Source organism: Gymnodraco acuticeps, unplaced genomic scaffold (genome assembly GCF_902827175.1).
Source record: "Gymnodraco acuticeps unplaced genomic scaffold, fGymAcu1.1, whole genome shotgun sequence".
Taxonomy (NCBI): domain Eukaryota; kingdom Metazoa; phylum Chordata; class Actinopteri; order Perciformes; family Bathydraconidae; genus Gymnodraco; species Gymnodraco acuticeps.
The window spans coordinates 1,286-29,279 of NW_022991749.1; the positions used below are offsets into that span (position 1 = coordinate 1,286).

The 27,994-nt window shown below is 42.7% G+C and overlaps 1 protein-coding gene across 1 annotated transcript; it reads left to right on the forward strand.

Annotated features, from left to right (window-relative positions):
• Positions 1-220: 220 nt before the first annotated feature.
• Positions 221-20,830, forward strand: LOC117534926 (calcium-dependent secretion activator 2-like; the record flags this gene model as incomplete). The annotated part of the gene is given in 9 exon segments (XM_034199200.1): positions 221-362; positions 1,442-1,561; positions 2,992-3,021; positions 8,696-8,851; positions 9,447-9,594; positions 15,711-15,725; positions 19,758-19,832; positions 20,572-20,655; positions 20,798-20,830. Coding segments are annotated over 9 exon segments (803 nt in total), but the record flags the coding sequence as incomplete, so codon positions are not given.
• Between the last annotated feature and the right edge of the window lie 7,164 nt (positions 20,831-27,994).

Genomic DNA, 27,994 nt, shown 5'->3' on the forward strand with positions numbered 1-27,994 from the left:
TTCCTTTCTTAAATAAATACATTTGTTATTGAAAAACAAAAACAACAAATAAATAAACAAACAATTAAGCAGATAACAGAGGTAAATGATATTCAAGAAAAGACCAAACTTCACCGTATTACTGTTGCCGACCAGAAGAATATAAATGCGTTCTGGGGTTAGGGTTGGGGAAAAGGTCTAAAAGGTTGTACACTTGCTCACCTGGTCCTCTTCTCCTCAGCTCACCTGTGCAATGCCACGTTCCACAAACACCTGCAGGACCTGTTTGTGCCGCTGGTCGTTCGATACATCGACCTGATGGAGTCGTCCATCGCTCAGTCCATCCACCGCGGCTTCGAGCAGGAGACCTGGCAGTCCGTCAAGTAAGATCATTTTGGGTTTTTGCACTCACCTCAAGGCCGTTTGAAACTCTTAAAGTTAAGGAGACAAGAAAAGATCCACACAAACCCAACCGTGGTTTCTGTCAGAGCTGTCGACACAAAGCAGATGCAGTCGCTGTTGACTCTTTGTTGTGGATAAAAAGACTTTGAATGGAAGTGAAATTCGCCAAACATGGAACATGTTTTGCAAAGCATCGCTCAACCCATATTACTGTCCTGAAACGTCAAACATACAAAATAATCCATTGACTTTGAGTAGAGAGAAGACGAAGCGCTAAAATGCTGACTCATTTCCGCGTTTAAGGAGTGGTGCAAGAATGAGTCTTAAAGCCCGGAAAATAAGGAGCATTTACAACTTTCTAGTTCCCTCGTCTTGAAGTCATGTTTTCTTGATCCTTTGTGTGGTTAGAAGCCTGAAATAAGGTCGGTGGTTCACACATTGAGTCGTAGAGACCGCTGTTCAGAATCAGAATACCTTTACTAGTCCCATGGAGGGGACATTTGCGTAGTTACAGCATATTAAATATGTGACATGCATTAAAAAAAGTACTAAGTCATAATATAATAACAAATAAAAAGTTACATCATTTACAAAATACACATCCTGTAACAGTTCTAAGGATTTAGCAGCCAGGTATATATTACACAGTTATTAACGGCATTTATATATTGCACATAGTTAACAAATGTCTAAATGAGACACAAAATGTAACACCAACAGGTACGTAGCATAACGTTAGCTATTTACTTTTGGCGATTGCATTAACGCTTAAAAAATCACAAAATGGTGTTAATGCGGGAAGATTACCCTGCTGAACAAAACATGTGGAGTATCACCAATATGTGTTTGCCAATCCCATTGCCGCTTGTGGAGGGAGCCCTCTGCCATGCTAACTTCCAGAACGGCCTACAAATACCACAAGTGGCTGAAACAATTTGTGACTGTTCCTCCTTGTGTGTGCTGTAGGAAAGTATGAGCACTATTTCTGTCACTTGTTCTTCCCTTTCGCTATCTCTTTAATCTCCTTTTAACATTTTCCTTTCCCGCCATCCACCGGCAGGTCGCTCACTAACAATCTAGCCAGCGTTCCTCTCCCCAAAGTCCCCAGCCTCCCTCTCTCGCTGCCTCAGATGCCGAGCTTCTCTGCCCCCGCCTGGATGGGACCGCTGTGTGAGAGCACGTATGTATGAGGGGGGGGGGGGGGGGGGGCAGGGGCAGAGAGGGCAAAAGTACACACATCCTTTACTCAAGTAGAAGTACAGATACTCTTGTTTAAAAACTAATCTAAAGGTCTTCACAGGGTCCGAGAATCCATATGTGAATTCATAGGCGTACCAGTGTTTCCGTTAGCCCGTATTTACCAGACTCTTCTCTGAAAGAAATCTGATCAAGTCCGACAAATGTATTCCTTTGTGTCCTTTTAGCTAGCTGCTGCTTCAACAATGACAATGTTTTCTTGTAATCATTCAAACTATGGGATTGATTCCCACTTAGACCAGATATCGATGATGCCAAGAGGACGCATCCTAACTTCTTTGGTTTAGTTTTCCTCCTGAACCACCCGCAGGTTACAGCTTGTACTTATCTTGTGTTACACAGATTCCTCTAAAGAAATTCCTGTCAGCATCCTGTGGATATTAGCAGTAGCATGTTTAGCTTCAGCATTAGCACTTTTCTCAGTGGTTAAAATGAACTACTACAAAATAATGGGGTGTCTAATTTTACCAGTGATATCCGAAGCCTATGGATAAAGGCAAAATGCCAAATGAGTGGAAAGCTAACAAAATGTGCTAAAGCTAAACATGCATCTGCCAATATGTACAGGATGCTAACAGGAGTTTTACTGAGACGAATCTGTGTTAAAGTGAAACTTAGGGTAGGTGACAGTGTAAATTGCTTTTGGTTTAGGAGGACAATTACCAAATGTATTGGAATCCATCCTCTGGGCATCGATATCTCATGAAAATCCACCCAATAGGAGAAAAAGTTTTCATCGTTACAGCAGCTAGCATGGCTAAAAAAGTGTTATTGCTTTTGCTAAGTAAAGATATAGAACTCCAGGGCCAAGTCAGCACCGTACAAAGTTCTGTAGTCAGACTTGAATCAGAATTACAACTATTTGAAAAGAAGAACTGGATCAAGTTTAGACTTTAGGGAGTTAGTGTGAAGACCTGTAGTCCTGACTGTCCTCCGTCTGTCTCTGTTTCTGTTCGTCGATCTGCATGTTTGTCAAACACACTTTACTACACCAAGAAACTTCTGTAGTAAAACTCCTTTGAATCGTTCTGCCTTTCCCTCCCCCGCATGCTCAAGTTTTACCGTCGTACTACTTCAAAACTTCTACTTGTCATCCTGTTTGGTCCCAGTCTCTGAGAGACAAAGAGCACGCAGCGTTACTCGTATCTCTCTGAGCCAAGCTCGGCGCTGAGAAACGACAAATTGTTTCTGTGACACCGTGTCTCTGCTGTCAGCGGGGGGGGCGCCTGCATGCGATCGCTCCTCAGAGGCTCGTTGGTGGAGAGTGTGTGTTGTGACGAGTCCTTGTGCTGTGTGCATGTCACCATGTGAAGGATATCAGCGCGATAATAACTCAACACTTTCTTTTTCTAGCTTGCATGGGTTGAATCTACCTGACATCTTGTAAGTCGAGACAAGTTCTGTGTGAAAAGCTTTCAGGAGTTCAATGTTTAAGATAAGATTGGGAAATGTTTGTGTTGCAGCCGCATAAAAAACAAGGCATTGCACATACGGAGAAATTGTAGAAATAAACAATAGTAGAATTAAAACAGAAAATATTCAAGTTGACAGTGAAGATAAAAAATCTATAAACTCTGACGATAAAACACTAGAGCTTTAGACACAATATAAAGCAGGTTGTTATTTATATTAAGTGTGTTAAATTAAATACAAATGTGAAATGTACACTTCAACCATTTTTTTACATTTACAACATTTGTATACAACCTACCTATTTAAAAGGTAGTTCATGAAGGTATACTTTCATTTGTCTTGTTAAAAACTGATGACAAAATCAATACAAACATTCAGTTTGAATCAAGCAGCATAACGCAGTGTAATTTTAAGTAAGTCTGTTTAGAGTTAAGAGTGTAAAATCACAATGGTACACTTCAACCAGTTCAAAGGAGACATCAAAAATATACCATCTCAAATATTAGAAAGAGGTTCATCTATTTTAGTCATCTGAAAGAGATGGAAGAATTTTCATCATTTAAAAAGTGGCTCAACCACAAATTACGAGAATCCAGTATCCACATTATTAGGGCTGATTAAAGGGGTCCTATTATTCTCTTTGGGTTGTTCCCTTTCCTGTAGTGTGCTACACTCCTAACAACTCAAAAGTAATATAATACGTCATTAAAACCATCAAAAATCATATGAAGGTTCAAAGGTTCAAAGGTTGTAACGCAGTGGCGGACCGTCAGGGCCTTCAAGGTATTCAGAGAATACCCTGGAACACTCGGATAAAACAAACAAAAAATCGATTTAATTATATAAATAAAATGTAATAAAATGAATAATTGAGAATGGTATCTGTGTTATTGATCTGTAATATTACAGTGTTACGTTGATTTGTTTGTCCTTCTCGGACCATGCTCTACGCATTTCAGTGGTTTTGTGTTAGAAAAGAAAGCAACCAATCAGATCTTGTTCTGGGTCTCTGGGTAGAATATCCTTCAACAAGGTATTCTACATCCTTGATCGAATACCCTGGCCGTTGCACTGAATGAGAGCGTATGTTTGGACTGACAGTTTGATCAACCAATCATATATTGATTTGTAGCCAATGGGCGTGTTCTTTCAGAGTTCCCCTCGGTTCCAGGGTATTCTAGAAGGCCCGCTAGTTAACTGGCTCGAGACAGAGGATCTAGATGCGACGAAGCAATTCATGCCGTTTTATTGTTTTTAACGTTGAAATGGCGAGTGCAACAGGTGAAGATGATGTTGTTGCGGAATTGTTGTGAGTACCCTTTTCAAGACGACAATTCAGTGAAAAGAAAATAAGGTCCAGTTGTGATAGACACGGTTCACCACTGTTGTAACGTCATATACACAGAAAAACATGGGTCACAGTTTATATACAAGACATAAAACAGATCAAATAAACGGTTAAAAAAGTGCAAGCTCAAGACTACTTGCATATTTTGCATTTAATCTCATGGAAACATCTCTGCTTCAGCTCCTCAAATGTAATGTTCTGCTTTTCTGTGTTTCTTCATCATTGCAAACGTTGTACTGTTGGTTGGACAAAACAAGACATTTAAAAACCTTGGACTCTGTGAACTCATGATGAACATGGAGTACTCTTTCAAAAAGCATTAGGGGCTTTCACACCGGAGTACTTTTCCCAGGAATAGTTCCAATAGTTCCTGGGATTTTGCCTTCACACCAAAAAGATTTGGAACTAGAACTTTTTTGCGAACCTTTTCCCCCCTTTGTAGTGCCTGCTAGAGAGGTGGTACTTTCCTGGGGAGAAAAAGGTTCCAATTTCTGATTGGCTGGGCGAATTGCAAACCACGCTCCGTAAAACTCGGAAAAGTTTTTGTGAAACCACCATTTTATTTGCTTGCATTAGCATTATTAGCATTAGCATTAGCCCAGCGCAGAAACGAAGAGAGACTAACTTATGGCAACACAAAAAAAAACATGGGAGCGGTGGAGATGAGGAGGTGTCGGCGTTCTGGCGAGCAGCTTCTACTGAAGCCAGTCCCCAACTCCGGGGACTTCCGGCCGGGGACTTTGGGTGGCAGTATACGCCGTGAAGTGATTTGCGGCCTGCCAGTAAACCCAAAGCAGAAGAAGAAGTGACGTCAGCTGCTCCCTCGGGGACTTGAACGCGGTGTGAACGTCATTTACTAGATCGTTGCAGGAAATAAAAGTTCCGGGGAAAAGTTCCGGGAACTATTCCTGGGAAAAGTACTTGGTGTGAAAGCGCCTAATGCCTCACTTCTACTGATTCAGCTGGACGTGACTCACGTTTTGTTCCAGTACTATTCACTATTTAGTTTTCCTCTGAAGACGTTATCCGCAGAGTAGGAAGGACTCTTATCTGACAGACGTCACCTACTAAATCCTCTCATTTACAAACCAAATAGTTACGTATGCACGGACAATATTGAAAGTGGATTGGCTATTTTATAATTGCCAGATTGTGCAGGAAGTGCAGTCTTGCACATGTTACCATTTTCTTTGACAAATCATTGGTCTAAACAATATCTAAGAAACAAATGCTTTATTTATGAAATTCACAAAAGAAAACAAATTATGTTTTGTCCAAGGATTCAATCAATGCAACATTCAATATAGTTAACATATGAGAAACAGACTTAAAAAGAGTGCAGAAATAAATACTGTAGTAATATCTTTGCGTACAATTGGCTGAAATCATTTTGAACCAGGTACCGTCCACAAATGTTACTAATGGTAAAACAAAAAGAGAGTGCAGTCGAGCAGTGGAAATGTGGAATAAATTATGAATGTTATGAACCCATCAATGTTAGTTTCTTAGCTTCAGCTGTGAGAGATCAGAGTTGTAGAAACAGTTCTGCATGTTTCAATGTGTCTGTCAGTCTGCAGCAGAACTGGCCGCGTTGGTGGCGTTTCTTAAAAAGGCTCCTCTCCCACAACACAGACCACACTGTTCCTCTACCTCCTCGATGCACTGAAAAAAATAATAATCTGGCACTTCATTAGCGAGCACAGACGGGCGAGTGGGATCGTCCCGTCCCCGGGGAGAGAGGAAGAAGAAGAGCGCCACTAATTAGACATGAGGGGGAGAGACACAGAGCTTTAATTGCACCTCAAACTCAGCCCAAAGCGTTTATTCCTGTGCGCCACTTGTTAAGGTAACAGTCTTTTAAAGGCGAAGTGAGAAAAGTGAGGGAGTGAGTGGTGCTTGGTTTAACCCCCCCACCCTCCTCCATCCTCTGTCACTGTAGCCGCTGTACACTTGGATGTCGTTGCCATGTGTTGCTTTGTAACCTGTGTTGAGAGGAGAAGGAGGGAGACGTCCATCTGTCTCTGAGAACACAGAACCTGTCGGTGACCTGAACTCTTCTTTGTTCCTCTCCGGATGACAGGAAATATGTTTCAGGCCACCGTGGTTGTGCAAAATACCAGCGAAGATCCAATCATGACAGTGCATTCAAATGTTTATGCACATTAAATACAAATCCAAAGTCATTTGCTGTAGAGAAAAGCTTTGTCAATCTTTGATCCACTCTCTGAGAACACAGCGCACTGAACCTGCTGGTGACCTCTTTGTTCCTCTCAGGATAAGATAACATAACATAAGATAACATGTACTAGACTCCTGGTACTAGACTCCTGGTGCTAGACTCCTGGTACTAGACTCCTGGTGCTAGACTCCGGGTACTAGACTCCGGGTACTAGACTCCTGGTGCTAGACTCCGGGTACTAGACTCCTGGTGCTAGACTCCTGGTACTAGACTCCGGGTACTAGACTCCTGGTGCTAGACTCCTGGTGCTAGACTCCTGGTGCTAGACTCCGTGTACTAGACTCCGGGTACTAGACTCCTGGTATTAGACTCCTGGTGCTAGACTCCTGGTGCTAGACTCCGGGTACTAGACTCCTGGTGCTAGACTCCTGGTACTAGACTCCTGGTGCTAGACTCCTGGTACTAGACTCCTGGTGCTAGACTCCTGGTACTAGACTCCTGGTGCTAGACTCCTGGTACTAGACTCCTGGTACTAGACTCCTAGTATTAGACACCTGGTACTAGACTCCGGGTACTAGACTCCTGGTGCTAGACTCCTGGTACTAGACTCCTGGTGCTAGACTCCTGGTGCTAGACTCCTGGTGCTAGACTCCGGGTGCTAGACTCCTGGTGCTAGACTCCGTGTACTAGACTCCGTGTACTAGACTCCGGGTACTAGACTCCTGGTATTAGACTCCTGGTGCTAGACTCCGGGTACTAGACTCCTGGTGCTAGACTCCTGGTAGTAGACTCCTGGTGCTAGACTCCTGGTACTAGACTCCTGGTGCTAGACTCCTGGTACTAGACTCCTGGTACTAGACTCCTAGTATTAGACACCTGGTACTAGACTCCTGGTACTAGACTCCTGGTACTAGACTCCTAGTGCTAGACTCCTGGTGCTAGACTCCTGGTACTAGACTCCTAGTATTAGACTCCTGGTGCTAGACTCCGGGTACTAGACTCCTGGTGCTAGACTCCTGGTGCTAGACTCCTGGTGCTAGACTCCGGGTACTAGACTCCTGGTGCTAGACTCCTGGTACTAGACTCCTGGTACTAGACTCCTAGTATTAGACTCCTGGTGCTAGACTCCGGGTACTAGACTCCTGGTGCTAGACTCCTGGTGCTAGACTCATGGTGCTAGACTCCGGGTACTAGACTCCTGGTACTAGACTCCTGGTGCTAGACTCCTGGTACTAGACTCCTGGTACTAGACTCCTAGTATTAGACTCCTGGTGCTAGACTCCTGGTGCTAGACTCCTGGTACTTGACTCCTAGTATTAGACTCCTGGTGCTAGACTCCTGGTGCTAAACTCCTGGTACTAGACTCCTGGTACTAGACTCCTGGTACTTGACTCCTAGTATTAGACTCCTGGTGCTAGACTCCTGGTACTAGACTCCTGGTACTAGACTCCTGGTACTAGACTCCTGGTACTAGACTCCTGGTACTAGACTCCTAGTATTAGACTCCTGGTACTAGACTCCTAGTATTAGACTCCTGGAACTAGACTCCTGGTACTAGACTCCAGGTGCTAGACTCCTGGTACTAGACTCCTGGTGCTAGACTCCTGGTACTAGACTCCTAGTATTAGACTCCTGGTACTAGACTCCTAGTATTAGACTCCTAGTATTAGACTCCTGGTGCTAGGCTCCTGGTACTAGACTCCTGGTACTAGACTCCTGGTACTAGACTCCTAGTATTAGACTCCTGGTACTAGACTCCTGGTGCTAGACTCCTGGTACTAGGATGGGTTAAAAGCAGAGAACACATGTCACTGTGTGTGCTGTGTGCTCTGCATGTGTGACCATTAAAGAGGGTTTCATCCCTCCCAATTCTATTCTATTCTTACAGTAAAGGTGGCATATCAGGTCAAAAAGGCATGCAATCATACAGTAATAAGCATATAGAAAAGCACACATCAGTTATTCTAAGTAGATATGTACACATAAAGCGCTTTGAGTCATTGAAAAAGCGCTATAATAAATATAAGGAATTATTATCCATGTTTACAAGTGATGATCAGCAACTTCAGAACTTAGAAGTTTGTGTTTTATTTATGTTAATAACCCCCCCCCCACAGTAACGGCTCGGCCACCGCGGAGGATTTGTTCTGGAAGCTGGACGCTCTGCAGTCGTTCGTGCTCGACCTCCATTGGCCGGAGCCGGAGTTCGCCAAACATCTGGAGCAGAGGCTGAAGCTGATGGCCAGCGACATGATGGAGGCCTGCGTCAAGAGGTCAGACTGAGGGCTCTTTTACCTCACCTCTACCAACGCTGAAGTGTACTAAAGATAGTACACAACCTTTTACATACACATACATGTCCCTTTAGTCGTTAGCGTCTAAGTTTATGACCTCAACAAGCTCAGGTGCAAATCTAGGAAAGTAGTTGAAAACCTTTATTGATTGTGTTCCTTTCTGTTGTCTTCCTATTAAGTGTTAATGATGATGGAAAGCACTTTGAATGTGCTATATAAATAAACGTACCTTACCGAAAGAAACTCATCAATCTCTGAACAAGAACCTGCCTTTGTGATGCTTGTTTATGAGTTCTTGAATCAATTCCTAACACTGCAATAATTGTTTGAATGCAGAATTTGTAGTAACCGAAAAGACTCTCACAAAATGGGTGAGAGTTTAATCAAAATAATCCTAACATAAAACACACAATATTTAATCTCTCTAAAAAACAAAAGGTGAGTTTTTATTTGAGATTTGAATATAGACCGTCATGTTTTGGGAGGGACAACACAGTTACCAGGAAATATATCAAGTTGTAGCCATTTATGATCAACAACAACAACAAACCCTTCTTGCTGTTTTTCCCCACAGAACAAAATCTGCGTTTGATGCCAAAATGCAGAAGGCGTGTAAGTCGACGGACTTCAGGGTGCCGCTGGCCGTCTGCACGATGTTCAACGTGCTGATGGACGCCAAGAAGCAGTGCTCCAAACTCTGCGTGCTGGACACTGGCCAGGAGGTGAGAGGAGGGCACATGGAGGAGAAGAGTACGCTTCAGGGTGTGATTACTTTATGTCGTTTGGCTTCTAGCTAAAGCTTTTAAAGAAGAAAAGACATCTCCATCTGGGAACTTCAAAATCATGTCCTATTGATCTGTCCCTGCAGGATCTGCTTCTTGTTGGTGGGACAAACGAGTGTTCGCTGAATATCAGAATACATCCCTTAAAGGTCACCTATTGTGCAAAATCCTCTTCTTCATGTCTCTTCTACATCAACATGTGTCCCCTCTTCTTCGTGTCTCTTCTACATCAACACGTGTCCCCTCTTCTTCATGTCTCTTCTACATCAACATGTGTCCCCTCTTCTTCATGTCTCTTCTACATCAACATGTGTCCCCTCTTCTTCATGTCTCTTCTACATCAACATGTGTCCCCTCTTCTTCATGTCTCTTCTACATCAACATGTGTCCCCTCTTCTTCATGTCTCTTCTACATCAACATGTGTCCCCTCTTCTTCATGTCTCTTCTTCATCAACATGTGTCCCCTCTTCTTCATGTCTCTTCTTCATCAACATGTGTCCCCTCTTCTTCATGTCTCTTCTTCATCAACATGTGTCTCCTCTTCTTCATGTCTCTTCTTCATCAACATGTGTCCCCTCTTCTTCATGTCTCTTCTACATCAACATGTGTCCCCTCTTCTTCATGTCTCTTCTTCATCAACATGTGTCCCCTCTTCTTCATGTCTCTTCTTCATCAACATGTGTCTCCTCTTCTTCATGTCTCTTCTACATCAACATGTGTCTCCTCTTCTTCATGTCTCTTCTACATCAACATGTGTCCCCTCTTCTTCATGTCTCTTCTACATCAACATGTGTCCCCTCTTCTTCAAGTCTCTTCTACATCAACATGTGTCCCCTCTTCTTCAAGTCTCTTCTACATCAACATGTGTCCCCTCTTCTTCATGTCTCTTCTACATCAACATGTGTCCCCTCTTCTTCATGTCTCTTCTTCATGTCTCTTCTTCATCAACATGTGTCCCTTCTTCATGTCTCTTCTACATCAACATGTGTCCCCTCTTCTTCATGTCTCTTCTACATCAACATGTGTCTCCTCTTCTTCATGTCTCTTCTACATCAACATGTGTCCCCTCTTCTCCATGTCTCTTCTACATCAACATGTGTCCCCTCTTCTTCATGTCTCTTCTACATCAACATGTGTCCCCTCTTCTCCATGTCTCTTCTACATCAACATGTGTCCCCTCTTCTTCATGTCTCTTCTACATCAACATGTGTCCCCTCTTCTTCATGTCTCTTCTACATCAACATGTGTCCCCTCTTCTTCATGTCTCTTCTACATCAACATGTGTCCCCTCTTCTTCATGTCTCTTCTACATCAACATGTGTCTCCTCTTCTCCATGTCTCTTCTACATCAACACCTTATCCCCTGAATCTCCTCCTAGAGCACCATTGTGTTCTTTGTAACCAAATCTCTCTCAGAGGGGCGTGGGGAGGGGCTCCTTATTTTCATCTAGGGATGCTCCGATCGATCGGTAGAGAGTGAGTATCGGCCGATCCCGATACTCACTCTCTACCGATCGATCGGTGCTCTCTAAACATGCCGATCGCGAGAGCCGATCGCGAGAGCTGATCACATGACACTTTTCTCTGTGTGCGGCAAAACAAGCTCGCCAAAATGGCTTCACCGGTCTGGCAGTATTTTAAGGTGTCCGAAAAAGACAGTAAAATAGCGGTATGCAACGTGTGTGTGAAGCAGGACCGGTAAGCGGGACGAAACACACAAGAGTTAGACCTAACACACTTAGCTATTTTATCTACCTCTGGAACAAGCTAAACTAGTCATTATAAATATATGTATTCTTCACTGTCGGGTCACTCATTACTGGATCAGTGAGCTGCATGAGATACTGACCGGCTGTCAGGAGAGACGGGGAGAGAGGGGGGGGAGAGAGGGGAGAGAGAGAGGGAGAGAGAAAAAGAGAGCGCTTCCGCTCATCTCTCCCATGTTATTCTCCAAAGTGAATGTAAACTTGAATAATGTACATCATTTGAATGTAATAATTAAGTTGGTTGTTGTTTGTGGAAGCTCCAGTGAATGAGCTGAGTTTTAAACATCACTTTAAATGGAAGATTTAAAGTGATGTTTAAATCTTCCATTTAAGGCCCCGCCCACTCGATCGGATCGGCGATCGGTATCGGCCGATACTGATTCCGGCGATCGGCCCCGAAATTGGCGATCGGAGCATCCCTATTTTCATCTAAAGTAACAGACAGAGAATCAGCACTTTGGAAACAGGGCTGAAACAGAGGGGATTGGATATATCTGAGACCTATAATATATTGATGAAAAACAGTATAATAGGAGACCTTTTTCAATGTATATAATACATACATATAAAAAAGATGTGAGAAGTGAAGCTAGCAGGTCAGTCCAACTCCCTCATACTGTCTGAGACAAACTGTCCTGCAGCTTTCTTTATATTCCCCGAGTAACATTTTGATCGCACAGCTCATCATCAAATCTAAAAAACCAAATCAAAATGTATTATAGCCCCAAATCACAAGAAGTGCCTCAAAGGGCTGTACAAAGCCAGCAAAAACAAAATACAAACGTCATAGCATACAAATTATAAAAACATTATACAACAACATGTGATAACAAGTCATCAGTGTCTCCCTAATCTTCAGAGTGAGCAGGTGGAGTGAAGCTGTCCGATCAGCCCCTACGAAATAAATAATGGGTGAAAATCCCAACGTCACCCTGTCCACTAGTTCCTGGTTTTCTCTATTGTATATCATACAGAAGGGAACATGTGTTGGTTTTGGACTGATACAAAACATGCAAAGACATGCCTTGGACCATGAGGAACTAGGAAGGACATGTTTCACACATTTCTGACTTTATGGACCAAACTGTTAATCCATAATGGAAATAATTGTTAATTGTTGCCATTTATAGAGTAATATTCCATTGCAGTTCAAACATGTTGTGTTAAATGACAGCATGGTCTCCTGAATTTGATATGTATCTGCTAGAAAATGTTTTTTATTAACCATTTAGTCAGAAATAAACCCTCGAAAGGAAAACATTAAAGGTCACCTATCATGCTATTTGTAGGCAATATATAGGTCTCAGATATATACACATATATAAAAAACACGTCTATGAAGTGTTTTGCTCAAAACACCAAACAGATCATTCTAGCCATGCCTCATATCCCTCTGTTTCACTTCCTGTTTCTAAAGTGCTGATTTGGGTATAAAGCTTTAAAGAGGAGGGTCTGAGCTCATGCGCGACCCGGCAGCTACTGTCTAAACTAAATGCTGCCGTGATGAAACGCCATATCATGGATTATCAAGGATTCTCTCTGAAACAGTTTGGAGCTCAAAGGCTTTCTCTCTTGCCGGTTATACCACAAGGTGAGTTCCTTTCTACTTCCTGCTTCTTCACACACATGCTCTCCAGTACAGGTTAGCTCTGAGTGTTAGCGATGCTAATGTAAACACCGACCATATTACGTCCAAAACAGTCGGGCATTGTTTCTGATAGCAACGTTTCTGATTGGGCCGTGGGTCCACATTTCAGATATTACGTCATATCGGACGCAAATCTGGATCAGCTCCGTAGTTCCCCGTTTTTAGAGATTTGGGTACGGAGGAAAAGAGAGAGGGTTTTATTTCCTGACGCTGCGTGAGTTCCCCGACACACCGGGGACACATGTTGATGGAGAAAAGACATCAACAAGTGCATTCCCCTTTAAAGAACATATAATGAAAATGATAGTTACATTTAATTATAGAAGTCATAAAATGAGAAGAAGTTAAAGTCCTACCCACAGAAATCTAAATTAAAGAAAGTAAGAAGGTTATGCATGGTTTGGAGAATGACCAGCAGTAAATAAACTATTTTAGGGAAAGAAGTGTTTGTAGTCAACAGGTCCGTATTAAAGTTTCAGAATCAGACATCCTTTATTAGATCAGCCCCTATAAACGGGATGATCCCCCCCGTCACCAGCGGACAGTCGCTCGGTGTGTTTGTGTTCTCTTCTCGAGCTGATGACTGGACGACCGTGAAGCGTGTGTGTGTGTGTGTGTGTGTGTGTGTGTTGTGTGTGTGTGTGGTGTGTGTGTGTGGTGTGTGTGTGGTGTGTGTGTGTGTGTGTGTGTGTGTGTGTGTGTGTGTGTGTGTGTGTGTGTGTGTGTGTTGTGTGTGTGTGTGTGTGTGTGTGTGTGTGTGTGTCCTTGGCGTCTCAGAGAGTGAAACCCTTAGCCGCAGACGGTCCTGACAGAGATCTAAGCTCGCTGCTCTCTTGACCTTCAGCTTCTTTCTTCACCAGCCTCCAACATGCCAGCGCCACTCAGAGAACACCTCCATCCGTCCATTTAATCCTTCTCACACACTCAATACCTGCCTGCAGAAGGATACTCCAGCTCTATACACACACACACACACACTGGTTCTAGTATTAGACTAGACACAATCAGACAAAAATGAAATAAATAATAAAGTCGTAGATTAAAGTAGAGACACTACATACTGATATACACCTGAACATCAGCAGGAGAGGACTCTTTAAAGTAGAGACACTACATACTGATATACACCTGAACATCAGCAGGAGAGGACTCTTTAAAGTAGAGACACTACATACTGATATACACCTGAACATCAGCAGGAGAGGACTCTTTCAAGTAGAGACACTACATACTGATATACACCTGAACATCAGCAGGATAGGACTCTTTAAAGTAGAGACACTACATACTGATATACACCTGAACATCAGCAGGAGAGGACTCTTTAAAGTAGAGACACTACATACTGATATACACCTGAACATCAGCAGGAGAGGACTCTTTAAAGTAGAGACACTACATACTGATATACACCTGAACACCAGCAGGAGAGGACTCTTTAAAGTAGAGACACTACATACTGATATACACCTGAACATCAGCAGGAGAGGACTCTTTCAAGTAGAGACACTACATACTGATATACACCTGAACACCAGCAGGAGAGGACTCTTTAAAGTAGAGACACTACATACTGATATACACCTGAACATCAGCAGGAGAGGACTCTTTAAAGTAGAGACACTACATACTGATATACACCTGAACATCAGCAGGAGAGGACCCTTTAAAGTAGAGACACTACATACTGATATACACCTGAACATCAACAGGAGAGGACTCTTTAAAGTAGAGACACTACATACTGATATACACCTGAACATCAGCAGGAGAGGACTCTTTAAAGTAGAGACACTACATACTGATATACACCTAAACATCAGCAGGAGAGGACTCTTTAAAGTAGAGACACTACATACTGATATACACCTGAACATCAGCAGGAGAGGACTCTTTAAAGTAGAGACACTACATACTGATATACACCTAAACATCAGCAGGAGAGGACTCTTTAAAGTAGAGACACTACATACTGATATACACCTGAACATCAGCAGGAGAGGACTCTTTAAAGTAGAGACACTACATACTGATATACACCTGAACATCAGCAGGAAAGGACTCTTTAAAGAACCAAGTAACGAGAGTAAAGATTTAGAAGCCAGAATCAAGAAACTGAGCGTTTTGTAAGGGACACATTGTGTGGAGTAAAAACTGATTTCACGAAGTTCCTCTGAGTTTCCAAACACAACACGCCTCCGTTTGACTTTGTTGTCGCAGTAAATGTTTGATTCAGTTCGTCAGGCTGAACTCTGAGTGAATAACCTTGAGGATGAAATGTTCTCAGGAGTTCTCAAAAGGCAAAAAAAGCTTTTACAACCCAGTCTGCTTTCTGCTCGTTTCACAGCCAACAATCAGAGAGACGTTAGGAGTCTCACTTCTGATCGATTTCACAACTCAAATCTGACAATTACTCATTCTTGTTCAATGTGATATTAAAATGGGTCTTGAATTTTTAATTTAAAGGTTAAAACTATAATGGAAATGGAAAGTAGTAACTCCATCTCATAGTTCTCTAATTAAAAGTTAAGATGTTTTTAAACTGATGTGTCATTAAATAACGGTTTTCCTTCTTTTTTTTTTTCTCGTCTCATCTCCTCCCCGTCCCTCACGTCCATCCTCGTCATTGTTTGAATCCCAGATTGACAAACAATGGGTAAGTCCGTCCATCACCTCAAAACATGTCTTTCCTGTCACACTTCTCCACCTGAGCTCCAACCGGCCTTGTTTTCTTATCTTAACACATCCCAACTCATCAATCAAACTGAATATCACAAAGACTAATCTCAAAATGGAGACTTCGCAAAGGCAGTGGGTCAACTGGTGGTCCTGGAGAGATTCTACGTGTTAACATACTTTTCCACACCTGAATAACTCTTGATTTGCTGAAAGCCCCTTAACTAGTTAATCAGATGTAGATAATAAAGACAACAAATGTAAAAGCATGCCGTGTTTACCCCTCAAAGACGTAGTGGGAGACTGCAGTAAAGCGTCATATCCTCTGCATACAGGGAACTCCTACAAATAAAGGTCCGGACACACCAAGCCAATTTTCGGTGTCGATAGATGTCTGGCCGTCGATGAGCGTCCTGTCGCCCTACTCAGATTGGTGTGTCCCGCCCCGTCGTGTCTTTGCTGTCGTGCCGACACCTTCCGCCGCCGATTCGACATGTTGAATCTGGAGGCTGTTTGTCGGCAAAAGAAATCCCTCTGATTGGCTGTTCAGATTAGCGACTCAGTGCATGAGAAGCGAAACGGAAGTGAGGGACCCAAACAAACGATTAAGAAGGCAAATCTGAGATTTCATTTAACGCCAGCTCTCGACACAGGTTCGGGAAAGCCCCGTGAGCTTCTCGCTGTAGAGACACACACGCTATGTGTTGTTTGTTTATATCACGCAGTCTGTTCTTCTTCTCTCGGTTATCACACAGTCTGTCTTCCGGTTGTTGCTTCTTTTGGATGACGAATACACACTACCGCCGCCTGCTGGTAAGGAGAGTTATTGCCACTCACGCATGCGCAAGTTCGTACGTGCTACTTGGCCGTCGGCTGAAGTCTTTGCGGTGTGTTCCAGTGCGACACATGGCCAAGACGCAGAGACGAGAGGCGACGCAACAGTCGGGTCCGTCGGGACGTGTCCTTTGGTGTCAGATTGGTGTGTCAGGACCTTCATATGTTATATGTAGAAGCTTAAGGAAACTTCTTAGACTTAAAGAACGAGACATCTCTCTAAACAATGAGCAGACATCGAGCTTTGTCTTCTAAAAAGTTTATATCTTGGGGAAACATTTTCACCTGAAGCAGTTCCACGTAACCTATATTTAAAACATGGGAGCTTCGTTGTCGTCTCTTCCCTTCTTCTGGGTGTTTCAACACTTCTTGGTTCATTGTTAGCACAGAGGAAGCAGAGCAGGGATTGTTAACCCAAACCCTCACCTTTGTCTGTGTGACGTAGGATAGTTTCTTACCCTTGTTCATATTTGTAGCATTTGGCATGTCTTAAAGTTCCTTGCCTCATTAGAAACACTTTGAAACCATGGTTGGTTATTATAGAGCTAACTTAAAGGGGACCTATCATGCAAAATGCACTTTGTGATGTCTTCTCTACATCAACATGTGTCCCCGGTGTGTCGGGGAACTCACGCAGCGTCAGAAAATAAAACCTCTCTCTTTTCCTCTGTACCCAAATCTTTTAAAAACGGGGCTACAACGAGCGGATACAGATTCCATCCGTGGTGACGTCGGCGGACCCACAGAAAGTTGCTATTGGAAACAATGCCTGACGTGTTTTGGACGTCTTTGTTTACATTAGCAAGCCTCGCTAACACTCAGAGCTAACCTGTACTGGAGAGCACATGTGTTTAAAAAGCAGGAAATACAAAGGAACTCACCTTGTGATAAACCTGAGAGAGAAAAAGCATTTGAGCTCCATACTGTTTCAGAAATAATCCTTGACGTGGTTTAAACAGGATGGCGTTTTATCACAACAGAATTGAACTTTATCTCCGGTAGAATTCTGATCAGGCATTAGCTCCGCCTCCTCTTTTTTTTTTTTTTAAAGCTAAGGACCCAAAATCTGCATTTCTCTAACAGTGCTTCAAAGGAGGGGTATGAGCAGCATGAGGCATGGCTACAATGGGTGATCTGTTTGATATTTTGAAAAAAAAACAGACATGTTTTGTATAGGTATGGCCCTACAATATATGTTTCCAATATAGCATGATAGGTCCACTTTAAGTGTATATTTGAGGTTCTACATAAACCGTTATGTCTTTAATACTTTACAGCGTTATAACTGGAACACTTATAAGCCACTTCCAAATGTAGACATTGCTGATCTACTCTGAGAGCAACATTTCCAACAAGGCTACAGGTCTCCTTTCTGCACATTATACAGTCTGGACATATGGTTTTCATTTCTATACGGGGAGGAAGCAGCAAGGCTTCATTTGAATGCACATATGTTGTTGTTCAGAATGCTTGCAAGCTTCGATCAAATAATTGGCCCGGATTTAAAGTGCCATATGTGCGAAGTGAGACTAGAAAGAAAATGTATGTTACTTAGGCCGTTGGTGTTGGAATAACCTTCAAATAATAAGCACAATATACACATATGTGCATTATATGTCCTCTTTAAACCTCTGTTATATTTTACTCTGTTGTTCTTATATTGCTGTTCTGTATGTTAACGAATCGATGTGATTGACGTGTGCCTGAAATCCCACTTGTACAAAAGTGGTTATAATGACTTTAATATCTATAAGAGCCTTTATGCTGGTTTTATCTTGTTAAATGCAACCCGACAATCATAAAAGCATGTAGCCTTCAGCGAGCCGTTTGAATTCAGCAAGTTTCTTTCTCTGTGCTCTTTAAACATCACTTGATTCTCCTGAATGTGGTTCAGTGGATGCAGCTCGTGCTCACTTGGCGGTGGGTGTTGTGAATGAGGCCTCCTGACCTCTGACCCCTGACAGTCTGAAGGCTCTCAGAGACGTCACGGCAGACCTCTAGTGCGGTCAGAGCGTCCATCTGCATCGAATCCTTTCTGGCAACAAATCCTGCTGGCGTTCCTCAATCACACCTCTTGTATTGACTGAGAATGCTTCCAGATTGTTCCAGCTCAACAGGCAGGACTGAACAATCTGCTCTTGACAGTTCAATACAGACATTAAACTCCTGGATTCATGAATTCTGCTTTTATACACTGCGCTAATCAGCGTTAATTAATGAACATGCTAATGAGTGTGCTGTCTTTTTGTCGCTGAGGTTATTTGAATAGCGACGGCGTGGGGGGGGGGGGGGGGGAAATGTGACCCGGTTGCAGAATCTAAAACATCTCACAGAGCTGGAGGAGCAGCGGCAAAGACCAAACTATTTCTCTGCTGTCTTACGGGGAGGAGGGGGGGGGATAGAGCAGCGATGTTAATTGAGGTAAGAAGAGAGGAAAAAAGAAAAAGCTCTCAAGATCTGCAGGAAGATGGGCGCGCTGAAAGCCATTTTGCGGACTTGTGGAGAGGGGGGGGGGGGGACAAAATGAGGGCTGTCGGCTCTGACCTCACAGGACCCGCAATTTGTCAGCGATCTGTTCGCTTTGTTGATTGAAATTTTTAATTTGGGTGTTCTTTAGACGGCCAGTGAAAGGGCATTGTCGCCCAGAGATGAACTCCCCTGCTGCTGCCGCCATTCAGCCCGCAGCCCCAGCCTTTTTATTTTTTATCCTTCAAGGGAAAAGGTGCCATGAATATGTTTTCAGGGGGGGGCAAACGAGACATGAAATGGCGGATTAATTGAATCTTGTGTGAGCCTTTGGTCCTCGCAGCTGGACCGGTGCTTTAGAGCAATACAAGGCTGCTCTAATTGTAGGGAGACGCACAAAAAGTATCCTTCAGATTCCTTCGCTTTTTCCAGCGCGGACGGGAATGCCATTCAGACGCTGAATGGTCCTATTAGCTGCTTAACTCAGCGGAGGGGCACGGATGGGGAGGTTTGTCACGGGTGTGTGTGAGAGTGTGTGTGTGAAGACTTGATGTTCATTGTAGGTTTCTCCTCTCTGTCTCTTACAGAACAGACAAAGCTGTACTTCTGTCTCAGGAGGCGAGGAGTCACTTTGACTTTTTGTGTGTCTTTCTCGAAATAATAAAATATTGCTTTTTGTCTCCCCCCCCCCCCCCCCCCGCCTCCCCCCAAGCAACAATACCACTCCAAAATCGATGTTCTGATCGACGAGGCGTTCAAAGACATGCTTTCCTCCCTGGTCACAAAGGTACATTTCTTTCCAATCAAATCCTCTCATGCTGTTTACACCGGGCTTTCCATGCAGGCGGAGTGGGGTCACACCTTACACTTCTTTTTGTTATTTAGTTATTATTCTATTCTTTTAAGACATGTTTTATTTTTCCACTTCTTTTTTTAAAGCCTCACACTTGCTAGAAAAGATGATAGATTTAACACTTTCTATTCTGATTTCATTTTTCCGTATCCGTTGGTGTTTTGCTTGTACTGAACATGTTATTATATTCATGTTCTATGTGCTCACTCTTTTGAATGTTTTTAAATTTGTAAAAGTTCTGCTTTATTTCATAATTTGTATTATAATCATTGTTGGTCACTTTTTATTCTGTTATTAAATCACATTTCTATTTGTCTTATTATTATCAGTATATTATTAATATTATCCATGTTTTCTTTTATTTACGGCTTTATTTGTTTTACACTTTGTTCACTATTTTTTGCATGTTGTGATTAAATTGTATTTGTCGTTCATTATACAAATAACATTTTCTAATAAAACGTATATTTTCTTTACTGTGTCTTAAACCACTGACTGAATGAATGCACTAAAACCATATAAACTCTAAGAGAAATTCTCAAATAATTCTGATTGCTTTGTTTCAGTTTCTCAAATCTTAGTAACGGCAGCATTAGATGTTTAGCCGGTTGAAAAGCGTCCACATGACGGCAGAGTAAGAGCATTAACGGTTGTTGTGTCTTCCCCTCTGCAGTTCGCCGCTGTTTTAGACGGCGTCCTCTCCAAACTCTCCAGATACGACGAAGGCACATTCTTCTCTTCGATCCTCTCCTTCACAGTGAGTACGCTCCTTTTTGTCCCCGCGAACACAGAGTGCGCTTTCTTTCTCCGACTCTGAGGAAACCTGTTATTTGCTGGAAACCAGATCTCAGCTGAACTCCAGTGTCTTCCTTCCTCTCCTCCTCCTCCCCCTCTGAAAGGTGAAAGCAGCTGCCAAATATGTGGAGGTCCCCTGTGAGTCCCGCTGTTTTATTCTTCATCCTTTTTTTCCCCATATCACTGTTTCCGTGCGCTTTCAGTCGAAGAAATGAGGGGAACGAAATGCAAAGCGTTTTTCTTTGCATCGCTCATCGTGCCGTGTTTAACATGTGTGGAAGATAAAGAGGGGTTTTTATTCCGAGCCAAAGATCACACAACAAGTCTTAATTAATTGCACTCTCGTCCTTGGAGATGTGTTTTGCTGAAGTGTCGCTTTGTGGGCGGCAAAGCGTTTAATGAGCGGCGGCGAATGGGCAGAGATCAGAGGAGTTAAAGTGTGGAGGTGACGAGGCGTTCAGGGTGTGAAGGAGAGAGTGGGTTATCTCCACAATTAGATCATGGTGACCGCTCATTTCCTAAAGCAGCGATTAACAATTCCTCTGAGATTCTTACTTCTTCCATTGTTCGGTTTTATGAATGCTGGCCGTTTTTAAAAGCGTCCACTGGGACTAAAGATATTCAAACCTCTCAGGCTTCAATCCAAAAGCAATGTGACTACAAGAAGAAGGAGGAAAGGGAACACATTTCCTGTCTCCTCTGAGCAGTTTGGCTGTAAATGAAATGTTTCTCAAGACTATTTTGAGAGCTCTATATTAGATATAACAGAAGTTGATATTCATGCTATCAGAAGAACATTTGAATGCCCTTCAGAGTTCTGCCATCCTCATGAAAAGCTCTGTTAGTATGGAGGACATGATAAAGTGATATTAGGATGATGTATTCACTTTATCTGAAGTTGCCTTTGTTAAAAAAACGGGGCTGAAACTCAGATGTGAGAAACTCTGAGTCACTGAACAGCTGACAACAACATCTCACCTCCTTAATCCTCGGCCCCGCCCACATATCCCATCATGCTCTCTGGTTCCCGTCCAGACTTCCCTTCTCCCCTGAAATTATAACGTAACCGCTACCTTGGCCTTTTTGGTCTTTTGTGTGGAGGGAACCTGACGCGGGTAATCCTCTTTTAATCCCAGGTGAGGTGGTGAGCAGGTGGGCGGGGCTTCTGAGGTTGGCTCCGCCCCCAACAGCTTTTCACCAAAACAGGAAGCTTTGCCCCCCCGAGGGTTTTCAATTTAGAGACTTTTATTTCTCTGTATTGAATGAGGGAAATACCTGTTTTTTTATTTATCGAACAAATGCAACTGATGTATTTATGCCTTTTATATTTGACTTACAATACGAGTGATTTACGGCTTTTTTTCAACGCTAATTTTTTATTTATCCCACCACAAAAAGGACATTCATAATGATGAAATAGTTCAGTGGTTAAACTGAGCCTTGGTTAAAACTCACAGGTTGTTATACCTTTTATAATTGTTTTAATTTGGTATAAATTGACCAGTTTTTTAAATGTTATTGTATTAATGTTTTTTACGGTAAAGCAAACGCGCTACAACGGCCCAAAACATTGCCATTAACGGAAACACACTGCAGCTTCAGAAACGATGCAAATATAAAAATACAATTGTGCCAAAACACATGCAATTTAAGAAACATATTTACTAGAAGTGCACCAGAAAAAAACCGCTATATCAGGGGACACTAAAGCGTGACTGAAACAGCTGGGACCGGAGCACTTGGTGACATTTGGGGTTATAAAGTTGGCCATAATATCAGACGGAATCATGTGTGAGGTGTGAAAACAATTAAAATCACATGTGCGTTTTCCAACATTTTGAACACCTTTGAAATTAAATGGTTCACCTTTCCAAGAAATATATTTGACCTAAGTCCAATGTCAAAAAGGTTAACCTATAAAACCCTTTAACGTGTGAAATATACAAGTCACTTTGGACATATTTGCAAACAAAACACATTTAAAAACAAAAGCTAAAAGAATATTTGCTTGGAAAAAAATAATATATCTTGTGTTCAGAATCTTTTAGCAATTTATTTGAATGAATGTCAAATTCACTCATAAAGGATCGACAGAAAACCAGCAAATGTATATTTTCATTATTGTTCAATCATCAAAAATACCCCAAAAAGGATCTGGTTCTTCTTGTTAAAATATGTTCTGTTGCTCTTCATTAATAATCACATATTCAATATTTCTCAGCCGTTTTTTTTAAGGCGGTTTGTTGTAAAATTGAAGCAATATGACTGCTGATGGATATTTACAGTGAGTGAAATCTATTATTACTTACAGCTAATCCAACCTGCATCATAAACATTGTTCCCGGGTTATTTTGGATAATATCGGGACTTTTTGCCGTGCCGTGCCAGCACTCATACGTGTACACACGCACCGTGCACCTGGCAGAAATGAATCCAGGGCAGGAAAGGAGGCCGGTAACAGTGTGTGATTACCTGGCATTTCACTGCCTCCCCCTCCTCACCCACAAACCGCTCATTATCAACGGGCCAAACCCCTCGCTGTCTGTATCCGAACACGTCTTCATTTTACACTCTCTATTTTTCTCTCAAATGTTGACGGGCATCCAGGTGGCCATTATCCCGTGGCGGAGGGGATTACTGGTGTTTGGCTACAGTGCAGAAGACCAAACAGAAAAAGAGGGCAGAGCGTGACAAGAGCTCCGAGCCGCTCGTATCTTTTGTTTTTTCTCTTTCCTCTTCGTGTTAAAGTCTTAATCTCAGTGGCTGGAACTGTGCCGGCGTCTCCGATCTGTCACGCCGCTTTGTCACCTCGTCTGAGCGAGAGAAAGGAGAGGTAAATGATTGAGACTAAGCCTTAAGGGGAAATTGATGTCTCCAGTGACAACAAGGGCAGTAATATGTTGCCAGTGGCACACACACACACACACACACACACACACACACACACACACACACACACACACACACACACACACACACACACACACACACACACACACACACACACACACACAAACACACACACACACACACACACACACAATCAGGAATGTTGCACTACAGATTTCTCTCCTGCTTTGACCCTGTTCACACTTGTGCGGATACGTTTTTAAAAGTTGATCTCCCTCGCTGCTTCCTCGTGTGCTTGTTGGAGAGTGGTGGGTGGGGTTGAGGTCAGCGATGTGCAGGCTCGTCAATTCCCTCCAAACCAAATCTGGTAAAACCTTTTTTTTTGTTGCTATCTTTGTGCACGGTGCGTCAAAGTAGGAAACACAATGTTGTTTAAAATATCATCTCATAAAGCAGCATTTAGATTTCTCTTTTTAGAACTAAGATGTCAAAGGGTCATAGAGTTCAAGTTTGATTTCCTACTGTTGACAAGTCAATGTTTTGTCTCACCTGAAACACGCCTGGTTTAGAAACATAAAATCCATCCTCTTTGCCAAGAAGGCCTGTAAAATAAATGAAGGTTTGGTTATTCCTCGGCTGATCCTCTCCGTACTTCAGCCTCAAACTTGCTTTCACAGCAACCGATGACAAACCCGTTACGACCAGTTTATGCATAATAAAGCTAACTTTGACTGTTTTCCTTATTGAACTATAATAACGATTTCTAATTTCCCCGTCTGCCAATGTTAGAATTGCTAATCAGCTATTATCTGTAGTATAGTCTTGGACAGGAGTCTTCCTGCTTATCTTAATCCGCTGCAAAGTCATGTCTAGAGTTGGCAGATTGAAGACAACTTTCTAATTCCATTTTCAAATGTGCCTTGGCAAGTCTATGCATGTCATGGACTGTGCTTTGCAAGCACCTTGATTGATCCAGGGATAGTTCATTCGTTGACCTGGTGCTAGAACATATGAGGCCAAAGAAGACTGAATTTCTACTCTCATACCTACGGCTGTATGTCCACTATCCACCACCTGGGTATCGGTTGAATCTGGTTGGGAATGCTGGCGGGAAAATCTGATAAATCAAAGCCTAAGGCGATCTTTAGTTCTTTAGGTTTTTATTCCGCGACATTGGAAACTTAGGGTTAGGGTTAAGGCTTGTTTGTTGCCAAAAGGTCATATGAATAAAATCAATACGTTTGTTATATTTCTTCGGTCAGCAGTTCTGCTAAGGGAACAGTTCTGCTAAGGGAACAGTTCTGCTAAGGGAACAGTTCTGCTAAGGGAACAGTTCTGCTAAGGGAGCAGTTCTGCTAAGGGAACAGTTCTGCTAAGGGAACAGTTCTGCTAAGGGAACAGTTCTGTTAAGGGAACAGTTCTGCTCAGGGAACAGTTCTGCTAAGGGAACAGTTCTGCTAAGGGAACAGTTCTGCTCAGGGAACAGTTCTGCTAAGGGAACAGTTCTGTTAAGGGAACAGTTCTGCTCAGGGAACAGTTCTGCTCAGGGAACAGTTCTGCTAAGGGAACAGTTATGTTAAGGGAGCAGTTCTACTAAGGGAACAGTTCTGCTAAGGGAACAGTTCTGCTAAGGGAACAGTTCTGCTAAGGGAACAGTTCTGCTAAGGGAACAGTTCTGCTCAGGGAACAGTTCTGCTAAGGGAACAGTTCTGCTCAGGGAACAGTTCTGCTAAGGGAACAGTTCTGCTCAGGGAAACAGTTCTCTAAGGAACAGTTCTGTTAGGGAACAGTTCTGCTAAGGGAGCAGTTCTGCTAAGGGAACAGTTCTGTTAAGGGAACAGTTCTGCTAAGGGAACAGTTCTGTTAAGGGAACAGTTCTGCTAAGGGAGCAGTTCTGCTAAGGGAACAGTTCTGTTAAGGGAACAGTTCTGCTAAGGGAACAGTTCTGCTAAGGGAACAGTTCTGCTCAGGGAACAGTTCTGCTCAGGGAACAGTTCTGCTAAGGGAACAGTTCTGTTAAGGGAACAGTTCTGCTAAGGGAACAGTTCTGCTAAGGGAACAGTTATGCTAAGGGAACAGTTCTTGCCTGTTCTTGATTAGTCACTAATGGGCATGGCCGGTGAAGTCATTTGCATCAGAAGGATTATAAACGGACCATCGCAGACACGCGGACATTGAAAGTATAAATTGGACTTTAATATGCAACAAGATAACGGCTCGGATTATCTACCAATACTGAAGATTTGAATCGTCAACATACCACTGCAACTCCTCTCGGGTCTAAAGTGTGGATGGAAAACTTGATGAGGAGGAATCGCTAGTTGTGGATAGAAACCCCCCTGACATTCAAACACAGTTCTGAAATGTACCTGCATCCTTGTGGACCTGGAAGCGTCTGCTGGATCAGATCAGAGACTTCATGACGAGCCCTGAAACAAACAGGCTTCAGATTCACCGGGTTCATTCTCGTCAAGATTTCTGAGCTTTATGGGGATTCTGACAGGCCTGTCAATCACAGAGCCTCTCCCTCCTCTCTCTGGTTGAACAATACACTCACACCACACACCCCCCTCTTTTCATACACACACACTCAGACTCCAGATGCCCTTGCAGCCATGTGACCCCACTTTAACCTCTGGTATCTGCAGGTTTTCTTGTCTGTCTGAATCACAGCTGAGCGTCTCTGACTGATCTCAGCCTGTCGCTTGCTGTTCCAGGCCTCTGAAAGCTGCTGCTGCTGCTGACACCGGGTTTATCAGGAAATATTTAACAGAAATCATAACATTGATGTACGGCTGCAACATGCAATTGGTTTCATTACAGATTATTTATGAAAGGAATCGTTTGGTCTATAAAATGTGAGAAAATAGTGGAAAATGTCCAAACCAGATCCTTCAAAATCAATGTCTTTAAATGTCAGTCGAAAAACGAATTTACTTTAATATTATATAAAACTGAAAAAGCAGGAAATCCCCATACTTGCAACACTGAGACAGCATTTCATTACATGAAGAAATGATCAAAATGTTGTTGAGGATTGTACTGACAGTCGACTAATGGTTGCAGCTCTATATTGAATACGTGTTGGTGTGTTTACTTGAGAAACTCCAAAGAAACGGTCTTGAAGTCTTGAAGGCAAAAGGGGGAGTGGTTTATCAATATTGCCATTATTATATTGATGCTAATGATGATGCACGGGAGGGCTACTCCCCATCAGCTATGCTTCAGCCCTCCCGCTTCTACTCGTTTCTGTTCATTTGTGTGTATGAATTATACGTTTTTGTTTTTGTATGATTTTAGTAGAATAGTTTTCATCAAAGTTTCCGTCAATCGACTAATGTTGCAGCTCTTCATTGAAGAAGTCTTGGTGCATGGAGACTTCCTAAACTTCCTGCTAAAAGTTCCCTCAGCTGCCTCGGCTCTTCAAACCAAAGTGAAGGCACTAAAGGTCCAGCTCTTCTCTCCAACATTAGCATGTGACAGTTTGAGTTTCTTTAGTGTTGTGTCTGACGAGCAAAAGGTTACAAACCCAAATTCATAATCAGCCTCCAACCTGCCTTTTTGCCTCTAAGTGAAGCCAAAAGGTTTCTGGGTTTTTCTTCGAGGCTCCATTTCCTTGTGTTTCCACGGGGGATCTGACAGCAGAACAACAGCCCCCCCGGGGGGAAGGACGCACGCCGGCTCAGAGAAAACGGGTGTGAAAGATGTCAAAGCAATTACAATAAGCATTACAGTTGTAATCTCCCCTGACAACAGGGAGTGTGAATGAGCAGGTTCACACACTGCTGCCTCTCCCAGCCACACACACACTTCAGAAGCTTCTTGATACTCCAAACACGGAGGAAGTGGTTTTATTTTCTTCTTCTTTTCACCAGGCACTCAGCGGGAGATGCTGAATATTTGTTGTGTTTTCACAGTTTACCAGAGTTTGCCTTAATGAAAACCAGTGGGGGAGTACATGTACCTAAGAACAGTACTTGAGTACTTCCTTTACTTGAGTACTTCCATTTTCCACATGATACTTCCCCTTCTCCACAGTTCAGAGGCAAACGTTTGAGTTTTACTCCGGTTATCTTGATAAAAGGGCCTCATGATTGTAATCACAGATCAGTAGAGACACAATGAGACCGTCACGTCTTGTTCTTCAGAGTGTGATATAGAGTTGTTTCATTGACATTGAAATACTTGTATTTCCTTTCTGCGCGTGTCAACTGAGAAAACATATTCTTCTACTGGCTATAAAGTGAGGCTCTAAGGTTAGGTGCTGCTTTTATTCAGTCACATTGAACGAGTTATGGTCACTTTATTTAAGAGCCTTACTTTATCACCAATGTTCCGTAGTTTTGTCTTGGCAATGTCTTTTATAATGGATTTTTTAAAATCTCCATTGGTTGATTGTTTGTTGGTCCGATAGCCCGGTAAGATATCTGTCTCTTGACGTAGGAAACCGT